Source organism: Toxotes jaculatrix, chromosome 22 (assembly GCF_017976425.1).
Source record: "Toxotes jaculatrix isolate fToxJac2 chromosome 22, fToxJac2.pri, whole genome shotgun sequence".
Taxonomy (NCBI): domain Eukaryota; kingdom Metazoa; phylum Chordata; class Actinopteri; family Toxotidae; genus Toxotes; species Toxotes jaculatrix.
In genome coordinates, this window is record NC_054415.1 from 4,857,888 (window position 1) to 4,880,349 (window position 22,462).

The following is a 22,462-nucleotide window of genomic DNA, read 5'->3' on the forward strand; positions in this document are numbered from 1 at the left end:
GTCAGGCATTCACACAGAAAACTTCAGGTGGAATTATTCCATCACAGAAGTACTGTAAGGCTGCAACCGACTATTTTTCTATAAAGGACAGAAAACAGTGGAAAAATGTCCATCATAAACATCCCGTGGATAAAATAAATAGCAAGTTTTCACAGCGAAGAAGCTGGTACCAGTAATTTTTTTTGCCCGTGTTGTGCTATATTCTGTGACTGGACTATTTCTGGGCTGGGAGCAGTGTAAGTTCTGAAATCTCAGCCGCAGCAATGGAAATGTCGAACTATTCTGTTACCAGGTCGAAGGTTAATGGACATCAATGACCAGTTTAACAGTTAGGGAAAGTAAAAAGGGCACTGAAGTGTATTTTTAGCTGACATGACTCAGCTGTAGCTCATGTACCTGTTTGCTAATTAAGTGGAGGAGGTGTGGAAGTGCAGGATATAGTGCAGGATATGCTGCTAATGAGCGGAACACCACAGTAACTGGGTCAGTGTTAAACCTGCTTACACATTCATGACTTCCTTTTGCATAGTACATGTTGTCTTTACCAAATGACACAGCGCACAGTGTTAAAGCACCAAGGTTTAAAAATCCACAAGTGCACAGGCCTAGGTTTGCACAAAGTAACACACAACACCGACCACTTTTCCTTTATGAGTTTATTTTGTCCCAAATTCAAGCGACACTCCGTCCACAACTCCTACTCATACATTCAAAGACAAACCACATTTTCTTCTATGTACATTTAAAAGCATTGTAAAGCATCCGAATAAATACCATAAATAACACTAAAGGAATGTTTTTTAAATAAATAAATACTCGTTGGGACTAATTTTTGTGTCTGCTGGTGGTGCCCAGCACCTGTAAAATCACATAGCAGGAGTTCAGATTCAATATCAAGGTCACTGCTCTGTAAAGGTTGTTTACCCTGTAGTTATATTCCTTCAAGTCATTAATTATAGGATATATTATTGGTGGCAAAAAAAAAAAAATACAGAAACAATAGATACAATACATACAATAGATAGATACTGTAAGTGTTTGCAGTGATATGTAGCTTTTAGAATGACTGTTTTAGGTTCAAAATCTAAAAATAAACTACCTTCAAATCTTCTATATCCAACTCAGTAAACTTAGGACTCTAAAATATAGGTAAAACTTAATCTTAACTCTACTAAATGCGCCTGTTAAGTATACTCATGCATATATTTTTGTTTTAAATAATGCCTGCCTGGTTTCATGTCAGTGGACAGGGCCTTCAGTCCTCCAGAGGTAGACTAAGTCAGGCTTCTGTCTTGAGAGAACATCAATGTCACTTTTGAAATGTGGGTTTCTCAGACCAGCTGTAAAAACCTTAATGCGAAGACAATGTAGGCATGCTGATTTGTTCTCAGTGTTGGGATTAGTCATGTCTGGGGCTTTGCTTGTTTCTCTGAGTTTTTGCCTTTGTCCTCAGAAATTCTGAATAAGCAAAAGTGTCCTCATGCGTCGTGTAGCACTTCAGGGAAAACCAAAATAACATTCATGAATAATTCAAATTATACTGTTATTCCTCACTGAAACTATACCTCTGTGCAAAAGCATGCCCACTAATTATAATGGATGGGGATGGGAAATGGATTCGGATCATTTATCTTGGCATTTAGACAGCTAAGATTTCCTTTTTCAGTAATTTGTTAGAGGGAAAAGTAATCAGATATCTAACTAAATGTTTTTGATGTGGTGAAGTCCCTGTTTCCACATATCCTAACTTTATCACCAAACCTGTTTGGGAATGTACAAAATATTCATGAGTGATGAGTAAAATCCGGGTAAAACACACATCCCTTAGTGCTTTAACTAAATGAATCTATGATCTCAGAGCTGGAGATTGTTAAATTAACAGAAACAGAAGAGTTGCGTGTGGATTTGAGCTTCCAGACAATATGAATTGTGCAAAAGGGGCTGCAAGTCAAGTCTAATATTTTGTACATTCAGTGTATGAACACACTGCTTTTCTGAATGACTGATGGCAGAAAATACATTGTAATTAAGACAGTGTGAAAAGGAAGGAACAACCCGAATGCTCTCCTCTCAGCTTTTTCAAAATGTAGTCTGTTTTACGTTTTTTGTCTCATACGATCATAAACTACAAGGTTAAACTTGGACTCACTTATAGTAAAGTAAAAAGAGCGCCCACACCTTGCAACACCCATGACGGTCGCAAGTAAAGTCACCCCATGGTCCCGGAGCTCCGGGGGCTGCCTGGGTTGGACGAGTGCACGTTCCATGGGTCGTGGGTGGACGGAGCCAGCGGTGTCTCCCGGGACAAGTTACGCCCGTCGTCCCCCGCCTCAACCTCCACCTCCAGGTCGGCGTCGTCCTCCGGCACGGCCCGTGAGTCCGAGCCCTCCTCTGTCTGACCCAGGTAGACGTTGTGCGGGTCGGAGGGATCCACCACCTGGTTCCTCTTCTCCCTGTGCAGCAGGAGGCGCTCCAGCGGCACCGTGTTCTTCTTGGGCAGGAAGAGGGAGGTCTGCGGCAGGTTCTGACCCGCCGAGAACACCTGCCGGGAGCCCTCCAGGTTGAAGACGATACCGGTCCGGCTGGAGTAGTACACGTCCCGGTTGTTCTCCAGAAGCTTGTGGTTGAAGAGGCAGTCGTCTTTGAGGCAGATGGGCTGAAAGAGAGAGGGAGAAAATTAAACTGCAGTTCGGAAAAATATTATTTTTTCTCAAAATACAACGCGTTAAACATCCGTTTTGTCGGTTCTAGCAAACTTTAATTTGCGTCAAAATGTGATTAGAATTATCTCCAAATAGGCTTCTGCATTAAATATACCCGACTTAACTAAATAGGTTTGACTTCTAATACAAGGCGTTTTATTCTCTTTGAGATACTACGATGACTAAATCGGGCCGTAATCGTAATTTCCCACTTGTTAGACTTTAAGAAGTAAATCTAATTTAAAACACGCAAAAATATGCATGTTTTTTTATGTTGATATTTGTTGATATTTTCCTTATATTTAGTGCAAATCGGTTTTCATTCCCTAGATCGATGATTTCTCTTCTTCTGTCTTCTTTAGGTACATTGTCGCTTGTTTTGACAAAAAGTAACTACTACTATAGCTGATTTGGAAAAGTAAAATAAATGCGTCACTGTATTGGCAGTTTGTTTGCTTGACGTGAATGAAATCAGTAAAACAGAAACCCATATAAAGATAAATGCATTTTTAGACTTTTGTGCGTAGAAAGCGGTGTTAAAAATTCAAACATTGCAACGGTGCCAAATATGCCAAAAACTTTAGGGGACCCATTAAGTTAATCGTAACAATCAGTCGAACTGAATAATTAAATAATAATCAAATAAACTGATGCTAAGACATCCCACAGCTGCAGTACGTTTGTGCGTAAAAAACGATGCGTGAGTGAGTGAAAAGTTAGAGGAACCAACAAAAAGTTAAGGTGATCGATAGAATTAATAGTAACAATTAATCGAGCTGAAAGAAAGCATTGCCTTACAGAGCTGAACGGGTTGCCTTCCAAATCCATACACAGGTAACGGCTGCTTTTGACGCCGAGGATGGCGATGCGCTCCCTTGTTTCAGCTTTCAGTAAAATCACACCTGTAGAGGAGAGAAAGCGGGTGTTAAAGCAGAATTTCATATCAGCACATTGTAATAAGTAAACAGAAAAAAACAACCGTAAAACCTCTTACTATATGAACTCCTGGCTGTAGTTCTGCGCACAGTGCCATCTAATTTGATCTCCAAGTAGAAGTTGTTGAGGTCTGTGGATGTCTGCAGGTGAATGTATCTCCTCGGGTTCCCCCAGTTGGATCCAACCAGCGGGGATGGATTCGGGGCCGTTTCCCCGACAGGAAATCCCTGGAGGACAGCGAGTAAGAGAGCAAGCACAGTGTCCCTCATCCCAATTTTCCTGTTGAAGTCCATCCTGGAGCAAAACTGGTTCCTTCCACTGCGAGCTGCTGGAGGTTCTCAGATGCTCTGTTGTCTCAAACTTTGGAGACAGTTCCTATTTAAAGCCCCCCGGGTGCCACTCCTGCTCACATCCCTTGCGTAAAAAAAAAGAAACTCGCCCCCAAAGCAGATGTGCGGGTTTGCTACAGCGGAAGGGCCACTTCCACCTCTGTCTGTTTATCCCGATGCTCTTGGTCAGACAACAGGAGTCTTATTTTTGGTGACACGTCTTGACTCATCCACCTTAGACACGAGGCTATTTCCTAATGGTCCAAAGTCCACCAGTTCAGGTTTTTGTTTGGACGGGAAACGTTGTGTATTGGGCAATACAAATATGAAGATATCAAAGTTTCTGTTAATAAAATCAGGAATCAAATGTCATTTTAGTTGTGTATGAGCTAAACTGACGTTCCCAGTTTGTGCAAACCTCAGAATTCCTGATTAAGGAATTTGCATCATATTAAATATATGACACTTTTGTTTAACTGCAGTGAACTGGACATGTAGTCACAGTTTGAAGTTTGTTCAGTTTGCTGCCTTTGCGCACCTGCCGAACTCAACAGTTCCGCTCTTTCCCCAGTAGAGGGAGCCACTCGCCCATTCAGCGTAGTTTTCACTGACTTCCTGGAAAGTTACTGTGCGTCAGACTCGTGAAGTTGTGCTCTTGGATGCTGGAGTTTGAGCGTAGGACATATTAAAATGTGAATTTTATAAAGAATGCTCCTGGAGGTTGGCATTTCAGCAGCTTATCTTAAAACGGAAATGTATTTTGATTTAAAAGTTTCACCCCACCTCTAGCTGTGTTCAGGAACATCCAGTGCAATTAAATATTTTCACATTTGCATTTACATACATGCAAAAATATTCAACATAAACCTAATAATGTCCGTTATAGTAATTTATGACTCACAAGAGCCAGTTGTACTTGTACCCTTTGATACTTCAGCATTTTGTTGCTGATACTTGGGATATTTACTTGTAAAGGAGTATTTTTATATTGTTGTAATGGTATTTTTTTCCTTAGTAAAGGATCTGAGTACTTATTCGCTTGTTCACCTGATACTATAGAGAGAATTACACTTTACCAGCAACCAGTTAAAAAAACAAACTTTTATTGGTATCTCAGGAATACAGTAGACTGCTGTGCACAGCACATACGTACAAAAATAAAAGGAAAAAACTTTAATATCCTTACTTAGCATTGTCTGTTTTCAGAAACAAATAACCGGAGTTTGTTTCTTCTTAATTTACAGTCATCAGCAAACCAAAACTAAGGCAGAAGGTGAGGTATATGAGAACAGAGATGAGAGGAATAGAGTGGAGGCTCACTCCCTTTCGGAGCAGGAGTTTAAAAAAAAGAAAACACATGAAGCACACACCCCTATTCAAGCTTGGGGCCCAGGCATGCTAATAGTACATAAAACATCATTTAAAAAAAGATATTCCTCACCTTGAATTAATTTAAATTTGATCTATGATAAGTTGTGGAAAGGAAAAAAAAAACAACAGATCAATCTGGATAACATTTTTTGGTCAAAGCTGAAAGGTGAGCTTTTTGTTTTAGATGCAAACTTTCACTCTTTTAGGCATCCAGCTCTATTTTTGAAAGAAAACTGTGAGAAAACTCACTTCTTTACGCTAGATTATAATCAAGATGTCGTTAATAAGGTGCTACTAGAGACGTCAGACATCTTTACTGTGAAGTGGGCAAGAAGCGCTCATTGCTGTGCGTGCACAGTTTACTTTCCACACCTTCCTCAGCTGAAAATGCTGAACATTTACTCCCAACAAGAAATGTACATCAGTGGTACTGCATGCAGCCTCATCTACAACAGCAACAAGTCTTTTTTAGTTTTTTGAAACTTTGAGTGAAATTTGCTTTTCGTCACAGTAGCCTCAGCGAAAAAGAAAAAAATGTCAGCAGAATAAAAAGAGCGAGAGATTTATGTGTGGGAAGAATACTGTAATGAATCGATCTGTGCGTCATAGACAACCGTTGAGAAGCAGGTGATATGGTGTCAGTATGTGGCTCGAGGTGTTTGGGGTCGGGGCAGTGCCCAGCAGCAGCAACCCTAACCCAGTGGAAGAGGGCATGTCCTGAGGATGGCTGGGGAGCAGTCCTGCAGGGACTGAAGTGTAGCAGGAGAGGCGAGGCTGTGCGTGACTTTGCTCTCCGCCTGCTCCTCACACACTGCATTAACTCTGCAGATGTCCCCTCCCCAGAAATATCCCAGCACAAGTACTTGGAAAGGGGAGGCGGCAGCGTGTTGTAGAGCTGCATTTTAAAGAGGCGGGGCTCTAACTTCAGAGAGGGAAGTAGGATTGTTTCTGAAATATTGTAGATCATGAATCAGGGAACTATAAGGAACTATTAGAGCTAAGTTTTTCTACCAGGCAGTTGGAGACCAGCTCTGGAGCTGTCAGTTCACAGAGTTATGTTGTGTTTAAGCATAAAATAAAGTTTGGTTTCTGCACTTCAAGTTCCTATTTCATGGAAACAGTACGACCCATATAGCCGACCACCCCGGCCACTGGGGCTGGGGCCAAGGCTGGTCTGTGACTCTGACCTTGAACTAAAAAAGGCTGAAAGGAGAGGAGGAAGCTCCTGGGTTACAGCTGGAATCCCAAGGTCCCTGCCTGCAACGGGTGAGGGGTGAGGTGAAGGGGGTGTATGGGACAAGCAGAGGTGCGTGGTAGATGGTGGTGGGGGTGCTCAGGTATGTGGGAGGCTGCCTGTCATCCTGGCAGATCCACATTCCTGTCAGGGGTTTGACGAACAACAAAGACAGCGGGCCGGCTCCCTCACATACGTCTTTCCTGGATTTAAATAGTCCTGCTTCCTCTCTAAACACAAGAACGGATGGAGGCTGATGGTGGAGCAAGCTTCAGTATTTTTTTTCCGAGTAAACAGCTGCAGAAACTACAGGGGAAGATGCACGCTATAAGATTCTCAGAAATTACGTGAGGCAAGAAAAATATTTTGATACTCGTCCACATACTAACAGTAAATCTGCAAAGCAAGGTAATATCTAACAAACTGCTACTATGCATACCTTCTACATTACTATATATGAAAAAGAAGCTGCAGTTTACTAACTTTCTGAGCTTCTGTGTTGATGTTTTACTCTTTAAATGTTTAAAATCAAGCTAAAAATCAACAGACAGGATGACATTTAGCTAAAAAAAAATCTTACAGGGTGCATTCAGTCCACCGGCTGCGCTGTCCTTCAGCCCTTTAGTGACTGACTCATCCGTAATTGCATTAAAACTATCTGCCTCCAGCTCCCAACACCTCGCTGCCACTGCAGTGCTGCTGCAGAGCACACAGACAAACAGGGAAAATGGCCCAGGGCACGCACATACTCCGCCAAACACGCAAAGATAAAAGAAACACAACTTCTGGGGAACGATTCCTACTGAAACATTTAGGCACCATCATCGATGGTTCACTGTGCAACCTGAACTCTTTTTTGCCTCGTTCAGGCAACTGCGATTAAGCAGCGTAAAAAGCTCCTGAATTCTTCTTTTACATTTGCAACTATTTACATCGTTTTTCATTGGTTTCATGGACAGAAGACATCAATTTCAAAAGCAGCTAAAGCTTTGCGATTCAATATCAACAATCCACTTTACTGTAAGAGCTCCGTCCAAGACAATGTGCAGGTACACTTCTACTGTGCGCTCTATCCGCTCAGTCAATTCTTGTGCAGATGCAAGCCAGGTCCAAACAAAACATTTCTCCATGCTCGGATAGATAAGTATTCCACCCTGTTTATTTGCTGGCGATGCCACACAGTCAAACTTATGGCCTCGAGCCAGTTTCTATGGCTGACCGCTCTCTGGTCTCAACCACAGATTGTATATTACTTAATCGATCTAATTACAGAAAAGAAAATAAACCAGAGATAGTCAACCTCCCCCCTCCTGAGGCCCTCTCTGGAGTGTCAGCCCTATTTCTGACTCCAGAGGGGTGTCTCTTACATGCAAGTTTAAGGGGGCCACAAGTGGGAACACCAAGGCACCTTTAAATCGTGCAGCAAAGGTAGTGCATTTAAGTTTTCCCCCACTGCCAGACATCAGTGATCGAGCAGGGAGCCATCAAGCGCTCAAAGGTTTGAAAGAAATGATAAATTTAGCAGATATTTGAGCAGAAGTCCATGCATCCCTTAATCTAGTAAAGTGGTTCTTTGAGGTAATAAAAAGTATTCATTTCACTCTTTAAAAGCACAGGATATAGCTCATCCTCCATCTCAAAAAAGGAAGTGACACATAGTTCAGTTACAGCAAGCACCAAGTTAAAGTGAGACAGGCAAAGGCTTCAACTCTCCCCATCCATAAAAACAATAAGCAGCACAGTATGGCATACATATACAAAGATAGCTATCCAAATATACATATATATAAACAGAATAAATATTTGTGTTTTCTTACGCAGTCCATTGGTGTGTACATCATGACTATTCATTTCTGTATTACCTGGAAGAACATCCACATGTGCAAATTACTGAGTTATTGCCAGCTTCTCTCATAGACGCGGGAGGAAATGTGTGACAGTCATGGCGGTGGTGGCCTTGTTGCCTCGCTTTGCGCGGCCATGCTTGCTGAGGGCGATGTAGAACCCCTTGTAAACAAAAGACTCATAGGCGTTGTAGTTGTTGGGCAGCAAAGTCTCCTTGAACTTGCACTCATCCCCGAAGACTCTCTAAAAAAAAAAAAGCCAAAAATAAGTAAATAAATTAAAGAGGAAATGACAAGTGGTCAATAAATCTCCTGACAGACACAGGACGAACATCACAACATATGCATGGTCTCTGTGTGACCTTTACGTTGGCAAACAGCCTGCTTAGAAAGCTTTGAGGGAAACTGGAGGAGGTGGCATGTTGTTGCAAAAGAAATGTCCTCCTCAAATGCAGATACCAGCCTCACTGCGTTTACTGCCGAACTCATAAAAAAATCCCAGAATAAATTAAAATAGTGTGAGCATTACTTTAATATTGCAGTGGGGCTAATTCTAATTATATACTTCTGGGGAGCTTATTCTATAATAATACATAATTTATTAGTTGATCATGCTTGAATCAGTAACTTGAATCAGTGAATTAACTAAAGATGTCAGGAGGAATTCCTTTTTTGCTTCATTTTCCTCACCAAGAGCTTCAATTTGGATCTCTGTTTGATGGAACAATATAAAATCATCCTACAGGCTCATTAGAAATCAACATTATAGTTGATATTAACCATTTACTACTATATCAAGTGCTGTATACACTGTACATTGTGTGTATAGTGTATACACAGTATATATACACTTTATTTTACTATATGCAGTATTAAACACATACACTAAGCTGAAGATTTAAAGTTTCATGGAAATCAGATTTTACTTTTTACATTTTCAGTTTGTTTCTCTGATGCTGTAAAACGTTTTCAAAATATATTCTTTCTGAGTACATTAAACATTAAGTCATACTGTAAACAACCTTTTTTTATATAGTTTAATGAAGATGTGGCCCTTTATTGTTTGTCTGCTGCCCACATGTAGCAGTGATAGTAGATCAGTGTTTTATCTACACTTTATCTGCTTTGATTTACATGGTGAGGAATAAACTAAATATGTACATATACAGATTCCAGTGGTGGAAAGTACAATTTTGAGGTACTTTGAGTATTTCCATTTTATGCTACTTTATATTTCTGTTGTTATTTTGTTGATTTAGATTTTCATAAAAGTCCATAAAATATGCTACATGGCTAAAGATCAAACTACCCATATATATATATATATATAAAAATAAATTAGGTACATTTTGCTCCCTCTGGACCAGCAGAACAGTTGCCATGGTCAAATAATATACACTAACAGGGGCCATTCCTCTGCACAATGACTACCTTTACCTTTGTTACTTAAATTACATTTTTTTAAATGACATTTCTGCACTTTTACTTAAATAGTAAACTTAAAGAGTGCAGGACTTTTACTTGTAATGGAGTATTTTTACAGTGAGGTATTGACATAGAGAAGATGATTTTGGCATTGATGCATTCTCTAATTGGGACTTCTTGGACCCCACTGTGAAACCCCCTATCATCAGAGCTTATTAATAACACAACAGCGCTCATAAACCCGTGGATGCAGCAGCTACATGAACTCATTTTACACTGAGCAGGATGTGTGTGTGTGTGTGTGTGTGTGTGTGTGTGTGTGTGTGTGTGAGAGAGAGAGAGAGAGAGAGAGAGAGAGAGAGAGAGAGAGAGAGAGAGACTCCGGAGTTGCGCACAAACGTACCGTTCCGTATAACCTTCCTCTGCTGTTCATTGCGACAAACAGCTCACTCCGCACTCCGAACAAGCTGATCACTCCTCGGTCCACGGTGGAGATCTCTATTAGACCTAAACGAAACATAAGGTTAGGAAAGCAAAGAGTCACGCTGCGACCGTGGGACAAAGTCGAGTGACTGGCCTATGCAGCAGTGATGGGTGTAACCTTGCAGGTGCACTGCGACTGGATGATGCTCTCTCTGCTCAATTAGGTCTTTTGGAATCATCGCCTATTTGCATTTTAAACATTATGATGCCGTGTGAGTGTAGTTTACAGGGTGCTGAGTGGGATCTGTGTGTGTGCGTGTGTGAGTGTGTGTGTGTGTGTCCCTCTGCAGCGGGACGCAGGGTAAAAATAAGTTAGCGTCTAAACTGGGTCCAAGCATTCATGTCATGTTTTTGGCTTGGAAGGATATTTCGCACTGCACGGATGCGAGGCTCAGTACACAGTTTTTGCTTTCGGAAACTTTCAACCATGCCGACACCTCTTATTAAATATCATGCAAGACAAGCGAGCCGCTCTAACTTTTACACAGCCTGCGCATAGGGTTACACTCTTTTTCTGGGTCCCGTTCTTTCCCGGATGCAACTCACTGTATTGGTTCTCATTGTGTGCACCGCTTATCCTGCCATCCGGGAGCACCTGCAGGTGAAACCCAATGCCCACGTTGCAGTACAGTCGCCGCACTCTTTTGATGCCCTGCAAATAGTCACTTTCCCAGTTCAGCTCCGATTTCCCCCCGTTTATACCCAGATAGGAGCGGGAGAAGAGGGTCTCCCACTTCTTTTCCAATAAAGTCGCATTAGTCCTGCTCGGAATCGGATAAGATGAAACGATCCCCCAGAGAGAAGTCCACAGTACAATAACTGCTGGCAGCGTCCAGTGCGTCCTGGCCCCGCTGGACATACTGTAGAGGCACCTTTGCGCAATGGCCATCCAGTTTACCTTTGGGGCACGTGGTCAAAGTTACCTGCCCTAAAAATGCAACTCTTCTTATTTGCTGTCCTTTGGCATGATGGTGGTGGTAAAGGCTTATTTTGGGATCAAGGCAGATCAAGGCCCCATAGCCCGAGATCTGAGCAGGAGGAGAGGGACAGAGCGCGTCGGAGCTTGAATTGGTGCCGGTGGTTATGATCATCTTTCGCCGCTCCGCGCCTCTGTACAGGCAACGCTGGCCGTGGAGGGGACACCACTCACCGCAAAACCAGCTCACCTTGCCCCCGACTCTCACATCTTAAAATGACATCACTGTGACTTCACCGCTGCACCCCCCCCATCAAAAGCAGGAGATGGGAGGAGGAGAGTTAGAGGACCCCAGCAGCAGCAGCAGCAGTTCTGATAGGAATGATGGGGGGTGCTGCACCTTCACATCAGCGTAAAACAAGTCAGACAGAATAAGTAGAAGCGTTTCCTGTGATTTATTTCAAAATAAAACCTGCGTTGCAACTTTTCAATTGAGTTCCTGCATCGCCTCATCTCCCAGAACCTCCAAACTAAACTAAACGAACTGCTAATTTAGGGAAAAAGAAAAAAAAAACGGAATAAATATTTCCATTCAAGGCAAAAGTGGTCATGAAATGGCATGAATCATGTTACAGCCTCCTCAATTAGCAAAACTCAAGGGAACACCCATGGGAGAATTTGGACTAAAATATCAGCCAAAGCTTATCATCAGACTGCCAAATGAGGGAAAACGTCCATTGGAGTTTCAGAGTACAATTCATACCAGGAGCAGTAAAGCTGTTGTGGAAGCTTACTAATGCCTTATTTAGACACTTTATTTTGTGCATCAAAAAAAAAAAAAGAAAAGAAAAGAAAAGAAAAGAAAAAGAAAAAAGAAAACAAAAGAAAAAAGTGGAACAATATGAATTCATTTAACTAGCATAATAAGGTCATAAAACTAAGCACAGTGATTGATGTGCCCGTGAAATCCATTTAAATTAGACAAGACATAAAGAAGCAGTGGAGTAATGGAGGAATAATATAAAGTAAGAAATAAATGTCTATATTTTACATTAAAGTTTGGCAAGAGAGGATTAAAAAAAACATCCAGAGAATAAAAAACAAACAATATTCGACTTCAAAGTCACCAAATCTCAACCCGAATCCATTTTGGATCTATGATTAGAATAAGAACAAATAGAATCAAAAGGTTGTGATATTTTCTGCTTTTATTTTGAAGGTAAAGTAACCTATTTTTTTGGTCTTCCTCTGGCTAATTGTGGCTGACCTGACAACTCTTTCTCACATGGGAGACCTGCAGGAGGGGAGGGTATGTGTGTGTGTATGTGTGTGTGTGTTTGACTTTCATTGGCGTTGAGCAATCATGGGATGGATGGATGGATACTGTGTCCAAAACCCAAATCGGGACGGTGGTCATATGTCCTGGCAGCCTGCTGCCTTATTTAGAAGGAAGGTGTAAAAACAGTCACAGCCAGTCACAGGAGAGCAAATGGCAATCCTGTCTGACACTTCCTTAGCTGTTTGCTCAGGAAGTTTACACAACCAAATATTTTGCCTGGTCAGATTGCGCGTTATTATTGTAAGTAACACACCCGGCAACTAACAGAAAAATATAACCTGCATGAATCAAATACATGGCATTGTTTTGGGTATTCCAGGTCCAGTAATGAAGTGGTAAAGGAAGTGAGGAAAAAGATCTGCAGTTGATGATCAAAACAAGGCAAAAATCTGCATTTTACCCTTGAAAAATGGTGTTGTGCTTTAATTAGCTTTAAAATTATATTTCCCCTCAAAAACTTATTCTATGCAATATATTTCCCAGCAACTCTTCACTTTAAATCCCCCATTTAGCTTTTATAATTAGCTTTCATGTCACCTATTTCCTTTACAAATATTTTGTGTCAGTCTAAAATGTGGATGAAATGTTGAGCAAATAAAAATAACTGAGTGAGTGCACTGGGTTCACGCCCCTTTACATCCCTGTTTGCATCCTATCCCGCAGGGTGCTGGTAAGAGACTCAGGCTCGGGGGAATTCCCAGCGCGTCACAGAGCACCGGGCTCTGGGGCCCCAAGGTGCTCTCGGCTGCCAGGGAGCCTCAGGGCCACCTTAGCAACTAGAGAGGCCTTGTTGCTGATAAACAGCAGTGGCAAGACAACCCCCATAGTGGAAAACAACAAACAAACAAAACATTTCATATATATATCCTGTAACGCAGAGATCCATTTCAGTATTGCAAAAGATAACTAGTTGACTAGTTATTCTAAATGCATTTTAGGTGGCAAACACATATTCTAATGTATTTACAGATGCACTGTATGATATCTACTTCACTTTTTAGCAATCAGTAGGGTTAGACGCTATGGTTGAAATCAGTACCTTTGCCGATAAAGATTTTACTTACAAAACATAACATTAGATTATAAAATATGATGTCGCTATAAATTAGCTACCCATTAGTATATTAAATAGTTAAAAATTAGCCCCACCACAACCTGCATTAGCCCACTGTACCCTTAAAAGGCTTTTTTGCTTAATTTGCTTAACAATCACAATTCTAATGAAAGATCGTTAAATGATAACACTGAGTTATTGCCCACTCATGCTGATCATAATTTGCACACTATAGAAATAGCTCCGGGGAAACCTATGAAAGGCAAACTGCAGCATCCAGAGTAAATGTATAACAAATCAAACGTCACATTTAGCTTCTAGCATTAGTGCTATTCCAAGTTTTATCTGTTTCCAGACCTTTGTAGAACCATCTATAGTTAAATATATCACTGAAGGAATGAAATGAGGGAGAAATTCTGGTTCTTTTAGTCCCACTGGTGCAGACAGACTGGACCAGACTGAACAGCAAATTAATGAGACAGCCTCTTCATTTTGCTGTGTAAGCACATGGCTATGCAAACCAAGGCAACCAATAGCCTGAATAGACAAAACTACTGGGTTATTGACAGTGAGAAACTAAAATCAATTGAGAGTGGGCACTGTTAATGAGACGCCACTGAGGTCTACAGATTAATTCAGCTAATACTGGCATGACGCTGAGGCTGCTCTTTGGTAATAACACCTCTCTGCAGTGAAGAAGTCAGGCACAAAATGTGCTTTTGACAGAAGTACACAACGTGATCCTTAATTACTCAACATTCTCTAGCTAATGTGGATACTCATGTGATTTGCCTACTGAATGTACAATAATTTAAGACAAGGAAAAGCAAATTCTCACATTTCAGAAGCTGAAACTATCATATCTATGGCATTTTTGCCATAAAAAAGGTGATTGAAGTGACTTAGTGTTGCACTTCTATAATTAGGAAACTCACAAAAGACAGATTAAAACAAAAAATGGTCAAGACTGAAGCAGCTGAGCTAATTTACAATCCCTAGTAGGAGTCAAGCTTCAAAACTCCTATAGTTCCCATAAGGGGTTATTTTGTTTAAAAAAAAAACTTTCTAAAACTCCCTCTAAAGCCACAGAAGATATTTTACAACTGTTTTGCCAGGCTGAGTAGTGCTATTCATGATGAGTAACCTGAACTTAATGTGTAAGATCTGTACTTCATTATCAAAAAAGTTGCAGCTTAATTTTCTTTTGATTGACTAATGAATTGATCATTTCAGCTCCAGACAGGAGCAAGAGAGAGAGTCAGACTACATAAACTGAATAACCTCCTGCAACTGCCACAACAAGAGATGGAAACTTGCCCACGTAACACAGCAAATTGATTTTGCCTATAGACTCGACTGAATATGTTAAAGCTAAAGTAGACGACACAGAAACTGGAGACTCAAGCTAGAAAAAAATGTCTGCAGTTTACTATTGTCAGGTCAGCTGTCTTTGTTGCAATTATAGGATCTATTTAGTGCACACACACACACACCCACACACACACACACACACACGCACATATCAATCAGAAAATGCACCAGAGGGAATAGCCATACAAACAGCTTTTGTGCAAATTACGAAAGTGTAAGTAACTGGATACAGAAGGATGCAAAGCTCTTCCAATTACTGTTTTATTAACGTGGGGTTTAAAAGACGATATTGAAACAACAGCTGGGGGGACCCGGAGATGGAGGGGGGATTTCTCTGGCATGACATCAGAATCACTGGCATAGATGGGCAATAATACTCGCTCCAACTGTGACTGTAAAGACAACACACCGAGGCTGCACAGGCCTTCACATAAAGAGACAGGATTATAGTTTTAAGAGCACAGTGCTTCATATAAAATCTATATTATTTTTTTGTTTGCACTGACAAATAGTTTTATATAATAAAACATCATTAAGTGTGAGCTGCTCTGTGAGGCTGAACATCAGCACAGCGGTGCTCTGAGCTCAGTGCCGACATCAGCATATTAACATGCTAACATTCGCTAATTAGTACTAAACACAAAGTAGAGCTGAGGCTGATAAGAATGTCTTGACAATGTTTCAGAGACATTTTACACAAAACCTCATGGCGATGCTCATGGAAAAGTCAGGGGATTGACAAAGGCATTGCGCTTTATCCTCTGGGGACCATGAACGTTTGTGCCAGATTTCATGGCAATCAGACACCTATAGAGCCATACTGTTAGGTGGTTAAAAATCCACTTCTGTGCCAGCAACACTTTTGTATGGCCGGAGATAAATATATTCATTGTTGTGACACTGTTCACAGATTCAAGCTAAACCATGATTCACCAAATTTTACGGATATCATAACACATTCATATCACGCCCCAAGCCACAGTTGTAAGATCCCTTTCTCAAGTAACAAACTTTACATTATTGAGCAAATGCCTGTAACGTGGTGATCGATTGAAAACAATTGGATTTCAACCCAGTGGAGCAGGGGCTTGTAAAATAGTAACGGTATCACCCTGAATGGAGCTGGGGGTTCAGATTTTTGCTGAACTAGCTAATGTATAATTCAACAGTCAAAAACTGCACTGGGTTATCCTCTTTTCCTCTGCTGCTTTGGATATTCGTGACACAGGGAAAAGCAGCAGCTCCACTGGGAACCTGATACTAACTGACATCCATTGTTAGTAAGACATACGCAATAGCTGAACTGTATAAGAAATGTGCTCTGCTTTTACCATTATTATTTTGTCAAGCTTTGAGGTGCGCTGGGAAGACAAAGTGCAGGCTGTCAGAAGGGAGTGTTCCCAGTAAAAATATCTTTTCAAGGGTACAGCTTGTGCACCTTGCAGAGAAAGATGTGCCTGCTGCTAAATTGGGCGTAGAGTGACTAAGGGGAAAAGAAGCAAGGCAGAGGTGACTTTTAGGCTGGTTACAAATCCCAACCAATGACACAGCATTTTTTATGTACATGTCAGGAAGATATATATGGTATGTGAAAACATAAAAACACGCCTGTCATCAGATTGTTTGGATGACTCAGTAAGGCATAAAGCCTAACATCTGAGGCAGTTGATACAGTGATAAAAAGAGTAATTTCATGATTTACATGAATATATAGGCTGTGTCCATAGTCACTCGTTCCCTATTCCCTTTAAAATAGACACACTATTGTAAATTGAGATTTCAGACTCTACTGAAGTATCATTTTGTTTCATTAGAGACAGGTGAAGCAGGTGGGCAAACTTCATATCATTTGCGATATGATCAAAAGCTCCAAAACAACTGTTTATGGACCTTGTGGTGAAATTGTTCGGCCAACTGCTGGTTAAGAATGAACGTTCAAAGCCAAACTTTATCAACAAGGACTATGCAAATAACAAATACAAAGTCCTATATGTATTTTTTTTTTTTTTTTTTTTTTTGTGATCCACCCGATGAGATACCAAAAGAGAAAAACAATGTAATTTGACTATATAAATTGCTTTAGGGAGCATCAAAGAAGAGCTGAAAGCCCTGCTTTTCATTATTCAAATCACACAATGATAGCAAGACAATACATAATGGAAAAACGCTTGGGCTTTGCGTTGGAAGTTGTAAGTGGCCATAGGTGACTTTGCTCTCTGAATGATGTTGATCTTCCTTTAAGCTCAGTGATCACGTTCTCATCCCAAGAGAGCTCAAAGATACATAAATGTCGGTTCAACAATGTGTGATCAGAGCATTACATGGCAGCCTGTGTTACTCTGAAGAGTAAGAGCTCAGCAGGACAGTTGATTCACAAATCCCTTAGCATGAGGTTCTAAAAACTGGCAAGGTCCCACAGTACTGCCAAGTCCTCAATTTTACAGAGTGGCTAATTGCATTTATCTGTTTTACCTGTCACCCACACACCAAGGACTGGATTTATGGCTCAGTGCTCCAGGGTCCATGAAGACCATTAATGTAATAACACCAGCTAACAAACCCATTATATCAAATATATTTCTTTGTGCGAGTTTAGCAAAAACTGATGAGATATTTATCAGTGTGATAAAGCATTAAACTTAGACCCATAGCTCTAAAGGAAACGTCTTCCTGAAAGTGCTCATGAAATATTTTAAACTGGCAAATTTGCCTGCTGTTTTTTTCCCTCTGTTGTTCCAAATACAAGACATGAGCTGAGGTGAAGTCAGTGCCACATCCTCACCATAACCAGCTGCTCCTTCGAGGCAAGAACTGGCAGACTTACTTGAGGCCACGAGGAAAGCTCTGTTTACGTGGCTGCCATGCTGAAAAGTCAGACAGTTTGGTTTATGGCTGTAGGAAGAGATAGAGATCAGAGGAGGTGTCAGCTGCTGACTCGGCAGCCGACTCCCCCCTGGCTCCTCTTCCCTCTCTCCCAGGAACCCAACACCGAGCCAGGCCACCAGGACCGAGCAGGAGAATGTGAGGAATTCTCTCAACACATTTGCTCACTGCTTTACACGTTCTCACTCCTATGGGATGTAAAGTGCGCCGCCGGTCCCTGAGGATGTGACCACCTTGCTACACAGTGACTGAGCGTCAGGGTGGGCGAGAGGCGGCAATGAGCGTAGGATCAAGGCAATTTGGCTGATGGGTTGAGGAGAGCGTCAGGAATGGCTCACTGCTGAGAGAGTGAGTCATCCTGGACGGAGCTGCTGTCATTCTGCCAGCACAACAAAGATCAGATCATTTATTTTTGTCGCGGCCCCTGCTGGATGAAATCTAAACCCATAAGGAGTTGATCAAAGGTTTTGGCATGCTGCTTGTCCTGGAGAGCAACTAGTAACAAATGATATTCAAGAACGATCTAGAAGAATCAGTGGAAATTCTTAATTTACCTAGACCAGTTTTCTTTTTTAAAGAAAGTCATCAAAAGATCCAGACTGCACTCTCTATGACTACACAAAATTTCAGATGGCAACTATATTCACCAAAATGATTAAGACATTAGATCGTCCTTTTGATTCATTGCTGGAGTGCTGCCATGTCCCTGAACTTGTTTTTTGTGGAAACAACATATATTAGCATCTCAGAGAATTTCAGAATTTCTTATTATTATTATTTGGGGCACGGATGGGTCTGGGGAGCAGGGGGCAGCAATCCCTTCTGAATCTGATTGGCAATTACTTTATTCCTTTATTAAATTTCACAGGTTTTATTTCACATTTAATCTATTAGTAAAAATTATATTAAGTTTGGCAGCTCGAGCATGGCCTCAAAATATTTGGTGAACTCAGCAGTACAAAACTGAAAAATATTCAACCATATTATCCAGAGTCCGGCACATACATATCCTGTAACTGTATTGTTCTCACACAACAGGAGAACGGTTGACAGTTCTTGGGACTTCAAATTCACAGATTAGATAACTGGATTAAACTGATGATTAGTTTAAAGAATGTCTGGTCATGCCTCCACTGTCAGAGCCCTAAGGAATGTAAAACAGTGTCTAGCTGCAGCATAGCATTGCTGTTATCAGGGGATCGATCTCAGCATTGTTACTGGAACATGCTATAATAATGACCAAAACTACTAGAAAAAGCTCAGTTTGAACAGGGAATTTTATTTTTAATGTAAAAGAGGGCTCCGGCTGCATCTCAACGGAGCTCCCATCCTTGCTCTCACACGTAGACATCGCCCTCTGGTGTCAAACAGATGTTAAGACATCTAATGCCTGACAGATATAATAACTCACTGCATTGCAGCACTGGGACACTGGCATGGCATGTGGTTTGACTGGGCTCAATGTGACTTTACTTTGAATAAAACTTGTGAGAAGTACATTTTTAGGGTAGGAATTCTCTGCACAACATATAAGCACAAATATTTATTAACGGAGTGTTTACAAAAGCACATTAGCTTCATCAGATGCATAATATGCTGTCCTCATGCTCAGCTAAACATAGTGAAGAAAACTGTGTCATCCTCTGCAATGCAGGTAGTGTGTCTCAGTGGAATATCAACATAAAATACAATGACCTCAGGACATTATCTGATGACTAATGGACCCCTGAGCCAGAGCAATAGATCTCAGTGAGTTTCTTCAGTTGTGTTTGGGTCAATGACTGATCACTTCTTAGTACTTTTATAGTGAAAAGTTGTATTTTCTGCTGCCTAAAAAATATTACATACTCATTCAACAGTATGACTCTTTGTGAAGAAACTAGAGCCGCTGGCATTGCTGGGATAAGAGCAGTGACAGCCTGCTGCTGTCAAAAGTATGTGGACACTTACTGGTTATTAAAATGGCCGTGTACTTTGCGCAGGACAAGGGAGCAGTGTGCTTAATGGAAAATGCACAACAGAGAATCTGAGCCTGCTGATCTATCAACAAAAGAGGCAGCAGTGAGTGCAGTGCATCCCAGGCATGACGAGACATAAGTCACTGAGGTCTCATGTGCTTGTGTCCTTTTGCCTGTGACCTCCCTGTTAAAAGTTCACCCTAATGAGACTACTCCCCGGGTGCCCTTCAAGTGCCACGCTGGAGTGCAGGAAACAATGCTGCCTTACAAATGCTATTTTGAATGGTGTCACAGTGTAAAACTGGCAGTGCTGAATTATTGCTGGCCCTTTGATGCTGTTTATATCTGTGCCGTCTTGTCAACACATATAATCATCCTGCAGATTCCTGATCCAGGGCCTGATATTGCCAATAACGCTGCCCAAAAACACAAGCAGTAACGTCTTGTCATGATGATTCAGCACATAAGTATTTGTAAAAGCCTATATGTTTTTGGTTTTTCATTTGGCTTTTGTGCTACTCCTGTACTACTTTTGTGCAGTAAATGTGTTGCTATTTTGCTCTAGCTCAGTGGTTCCCAAACTGGGGTCGGGACATAAAAGTGGTCCCAAGATAAATCTGAGGGGGTCACCAGATGACTGAGAGAGTACCTCACTGATTTAGCTTTGTACTCGTATAACAAAGTCAGACTCACAATGGACAGTTAAAAAAAAAAAAAAAAAGCATCAAAATGGATGCAGCTTAGCCAGAGATATTGTCCTTTTTCTGGGCGTCACAAGCCAATAAGGTTGAGAACCACTGCTGTAGTCTCCTCTAAATGCCACTAAGTCTAACAGGCCAACATTTCCTTGTCAGTCATGTGCAAGATGTCAAACAATCAAAACAACAGTCATATTCATGAATGAAATCAGTTTTTGTATTACTGTGGGTTATGCTGTGTCTTCCTTAAAAGCACTTGTGCAGTCACAAGCCCACACGTCCTAAAATCTCTTTTTGATTGTTCCTCTCTGGCCTTGCAATTAGCTTTGTGGCTGCCTCGTGTGTACTCCAAAAAAAAAAAACGTCCGCGAAAGCATGCACTTAAGAAGACGAGGTCTCAGAAAACAAACTCCGGAAGCCACTGATTGACAGATTGTTCTGCCCACTCTGGTTCCCTGGCTAAAGCCGTGGCTGCTGTGGCTGTGCCTTGGTTGCCACTGGTCCATGCCTGAAGACATCTGACGCAAGGCCATTTCTAGGTTACAATAACAACACCACACTGACAACTGTTACGCCGGATATCCGAATCACTTAGGAACTCATCAAGCCATATTTAGTTTGAGCCTTGTAAATAACTGCTGCCCCCTACCAATGATTTTTTTCATCGACAGAGCATTTTGTCTCCATGCTGAGCTAAAAATACTTCCAGTTTGCAGTTTAAAAACACATACTGGAACAAATAACCTCATATGGAGTACTTCTGTTACATTAACAGCAGCCTTGCATTTTATTCGTGCAAAAGGTCATAATTATTTGCGTCTTGCCTAAAATATCTCAATAGTAAAGAAGCAATCTATTTTTTCTTTACCCTGCGTGGAATGTAAATAACAACACTGCAGTCTCCGCCAGCGGAACAACCATACAAGGACAACGGCGCTGGACCAAGAGAGAGCCCCACACAAACTACCACTCTGAGATGCTGTACAGCACATAATGATGGCATTCACATCAGTGGTTGAGGGGGAAAACTGCCTCCTGACCACTTCCAACTAACAAGCTCAAATTAAGACCACTGATGACCTCATGGCTGCCAGCTAGGCTAGTAAATCCAGCTGGATGTCTAATTCCAAAACAGTCTGGTAATACTGCCTGCTGGTGCCAAGGATAGAAATCACAGTTATAGGTTTATTAAATAACTCAGCCTAATACAAATGTATACAATTTGATAATTTGATCCAACAAGGCTTATTAAATATATAAGAACGTTTATTTAAGAAATTTGTTTATTTATTTAATTACTTTCTGGAACTTTTCCAGTATAGTCAGGGTTTACATGCCTGCCTGTAATGCCTGCATCTATGAGATGCTATGTACAAAACTCAATACTCTTTTTTGAGGTTGAATGATTAGGGAAAAAAACAGTTGTGTTTTAGGAAGGGAAGCTTTTTTTTTAGATTGAATTTGTAGAACTTGTAAGAGGTGACACAGTCCTGTTTGAAATGCAATGCAGTGTTATAGATTTTAAAATATTACACTTAAACACATTAAATGCTACCAGTAATTATTTTTATTCAGGTGTATCCACTGTCAACTGTGTATGTATGTTCTGTGAAAACTTTGAATGAGCTCTCCAGTAAAAGTATATTTAAAGAAGTGATTTAAAAGAAGACATTACAAACCAACAGTATCTCATTATTTTCTTATTATGGTTATTTCAGGCTTACTTGTTTCATTTTCCCGAGGCTTCTGTGAACCAACAGTGCTTTGAGATTCATTCACTGGGAATTGTACACCACTGAGCACAAATGTACATTGTCATTGACCAAATGTACAATATGCACATTTAGTTAGAGATTTAGGCACATTTAACATCACATGCCTAAATATTTTTAACTCAGGACAATTTTCAGTGCATAACT

The 22,462-nt window shown here is 40.9% G+C and overlaps 2 protein-coding genes across 3 annotated transcripts; both read right to left on the reverse strand.

Moving 5' to 3' along the window:
• Positions 1 to 1,058: 1,058 nt before the first annotated feature.
• On the reverse strand, positions 1,059 to 3,941 carry fgf23 (fibroblast growth factor 23). Its single transcript, XM_041030360.1, has 3 exons — positions 3,697 to 3,941; positions 3,501 to 3,604; positions 1,059 to 2,656 (listed from the first exon to the last, which is right to left on the reverse strand). Exons 1-3 carry the CDS (start codon positions 3,929 to 3,931, stop codon positions 2,210 to 2,212), a joined length of 786 nt encoding a protein of 261 aa, XP_040886294.1. The 5' UTR covers positions 3,932 to 3,941; the 3' UTR covers positions 1,059 to 2,209.
• A 1,144-nt stretch (positions 3,942 to 5,085) lies between these two features.
• Positions 5,086 to 11,744, reverse strand: LOC121176499 (fibroblast growth factor 6-like). Of its 2 annotated transcripts, XM_041030567.1 has the most exons (4): positions 10,871 to 11,744; positions 10,245 to 10,348; positions 8,435 to 8,660; positions 5,086 to 6,878 (listed from the first exon to the last, which is right to left on the reverse strand). In XM_041030567.1, exons 1-3 carry the CDS (start codon positions 11,211 to 11,213, stop codon positions 8,484 to 8,486), a joined length of 624 nt encoding a protein of 207 aa, XP_040886501.1. In that variant the 5' UTR covers positions 11,214 to 11,744; the 3' UTR covers positions 5,086 to 6,878; positions 8,435 to 8,483. The 2 variants fall into 2 exon arrangements, with proteins under 2 accessions (XP_040886501.1, XP_040886500.1); XM_041030566.1 differs by having other exon boundaries at positions 5,086 to 8,660.
• Positions 11,745 to 22,462: the final 10,718 nt, after the last annotated feature.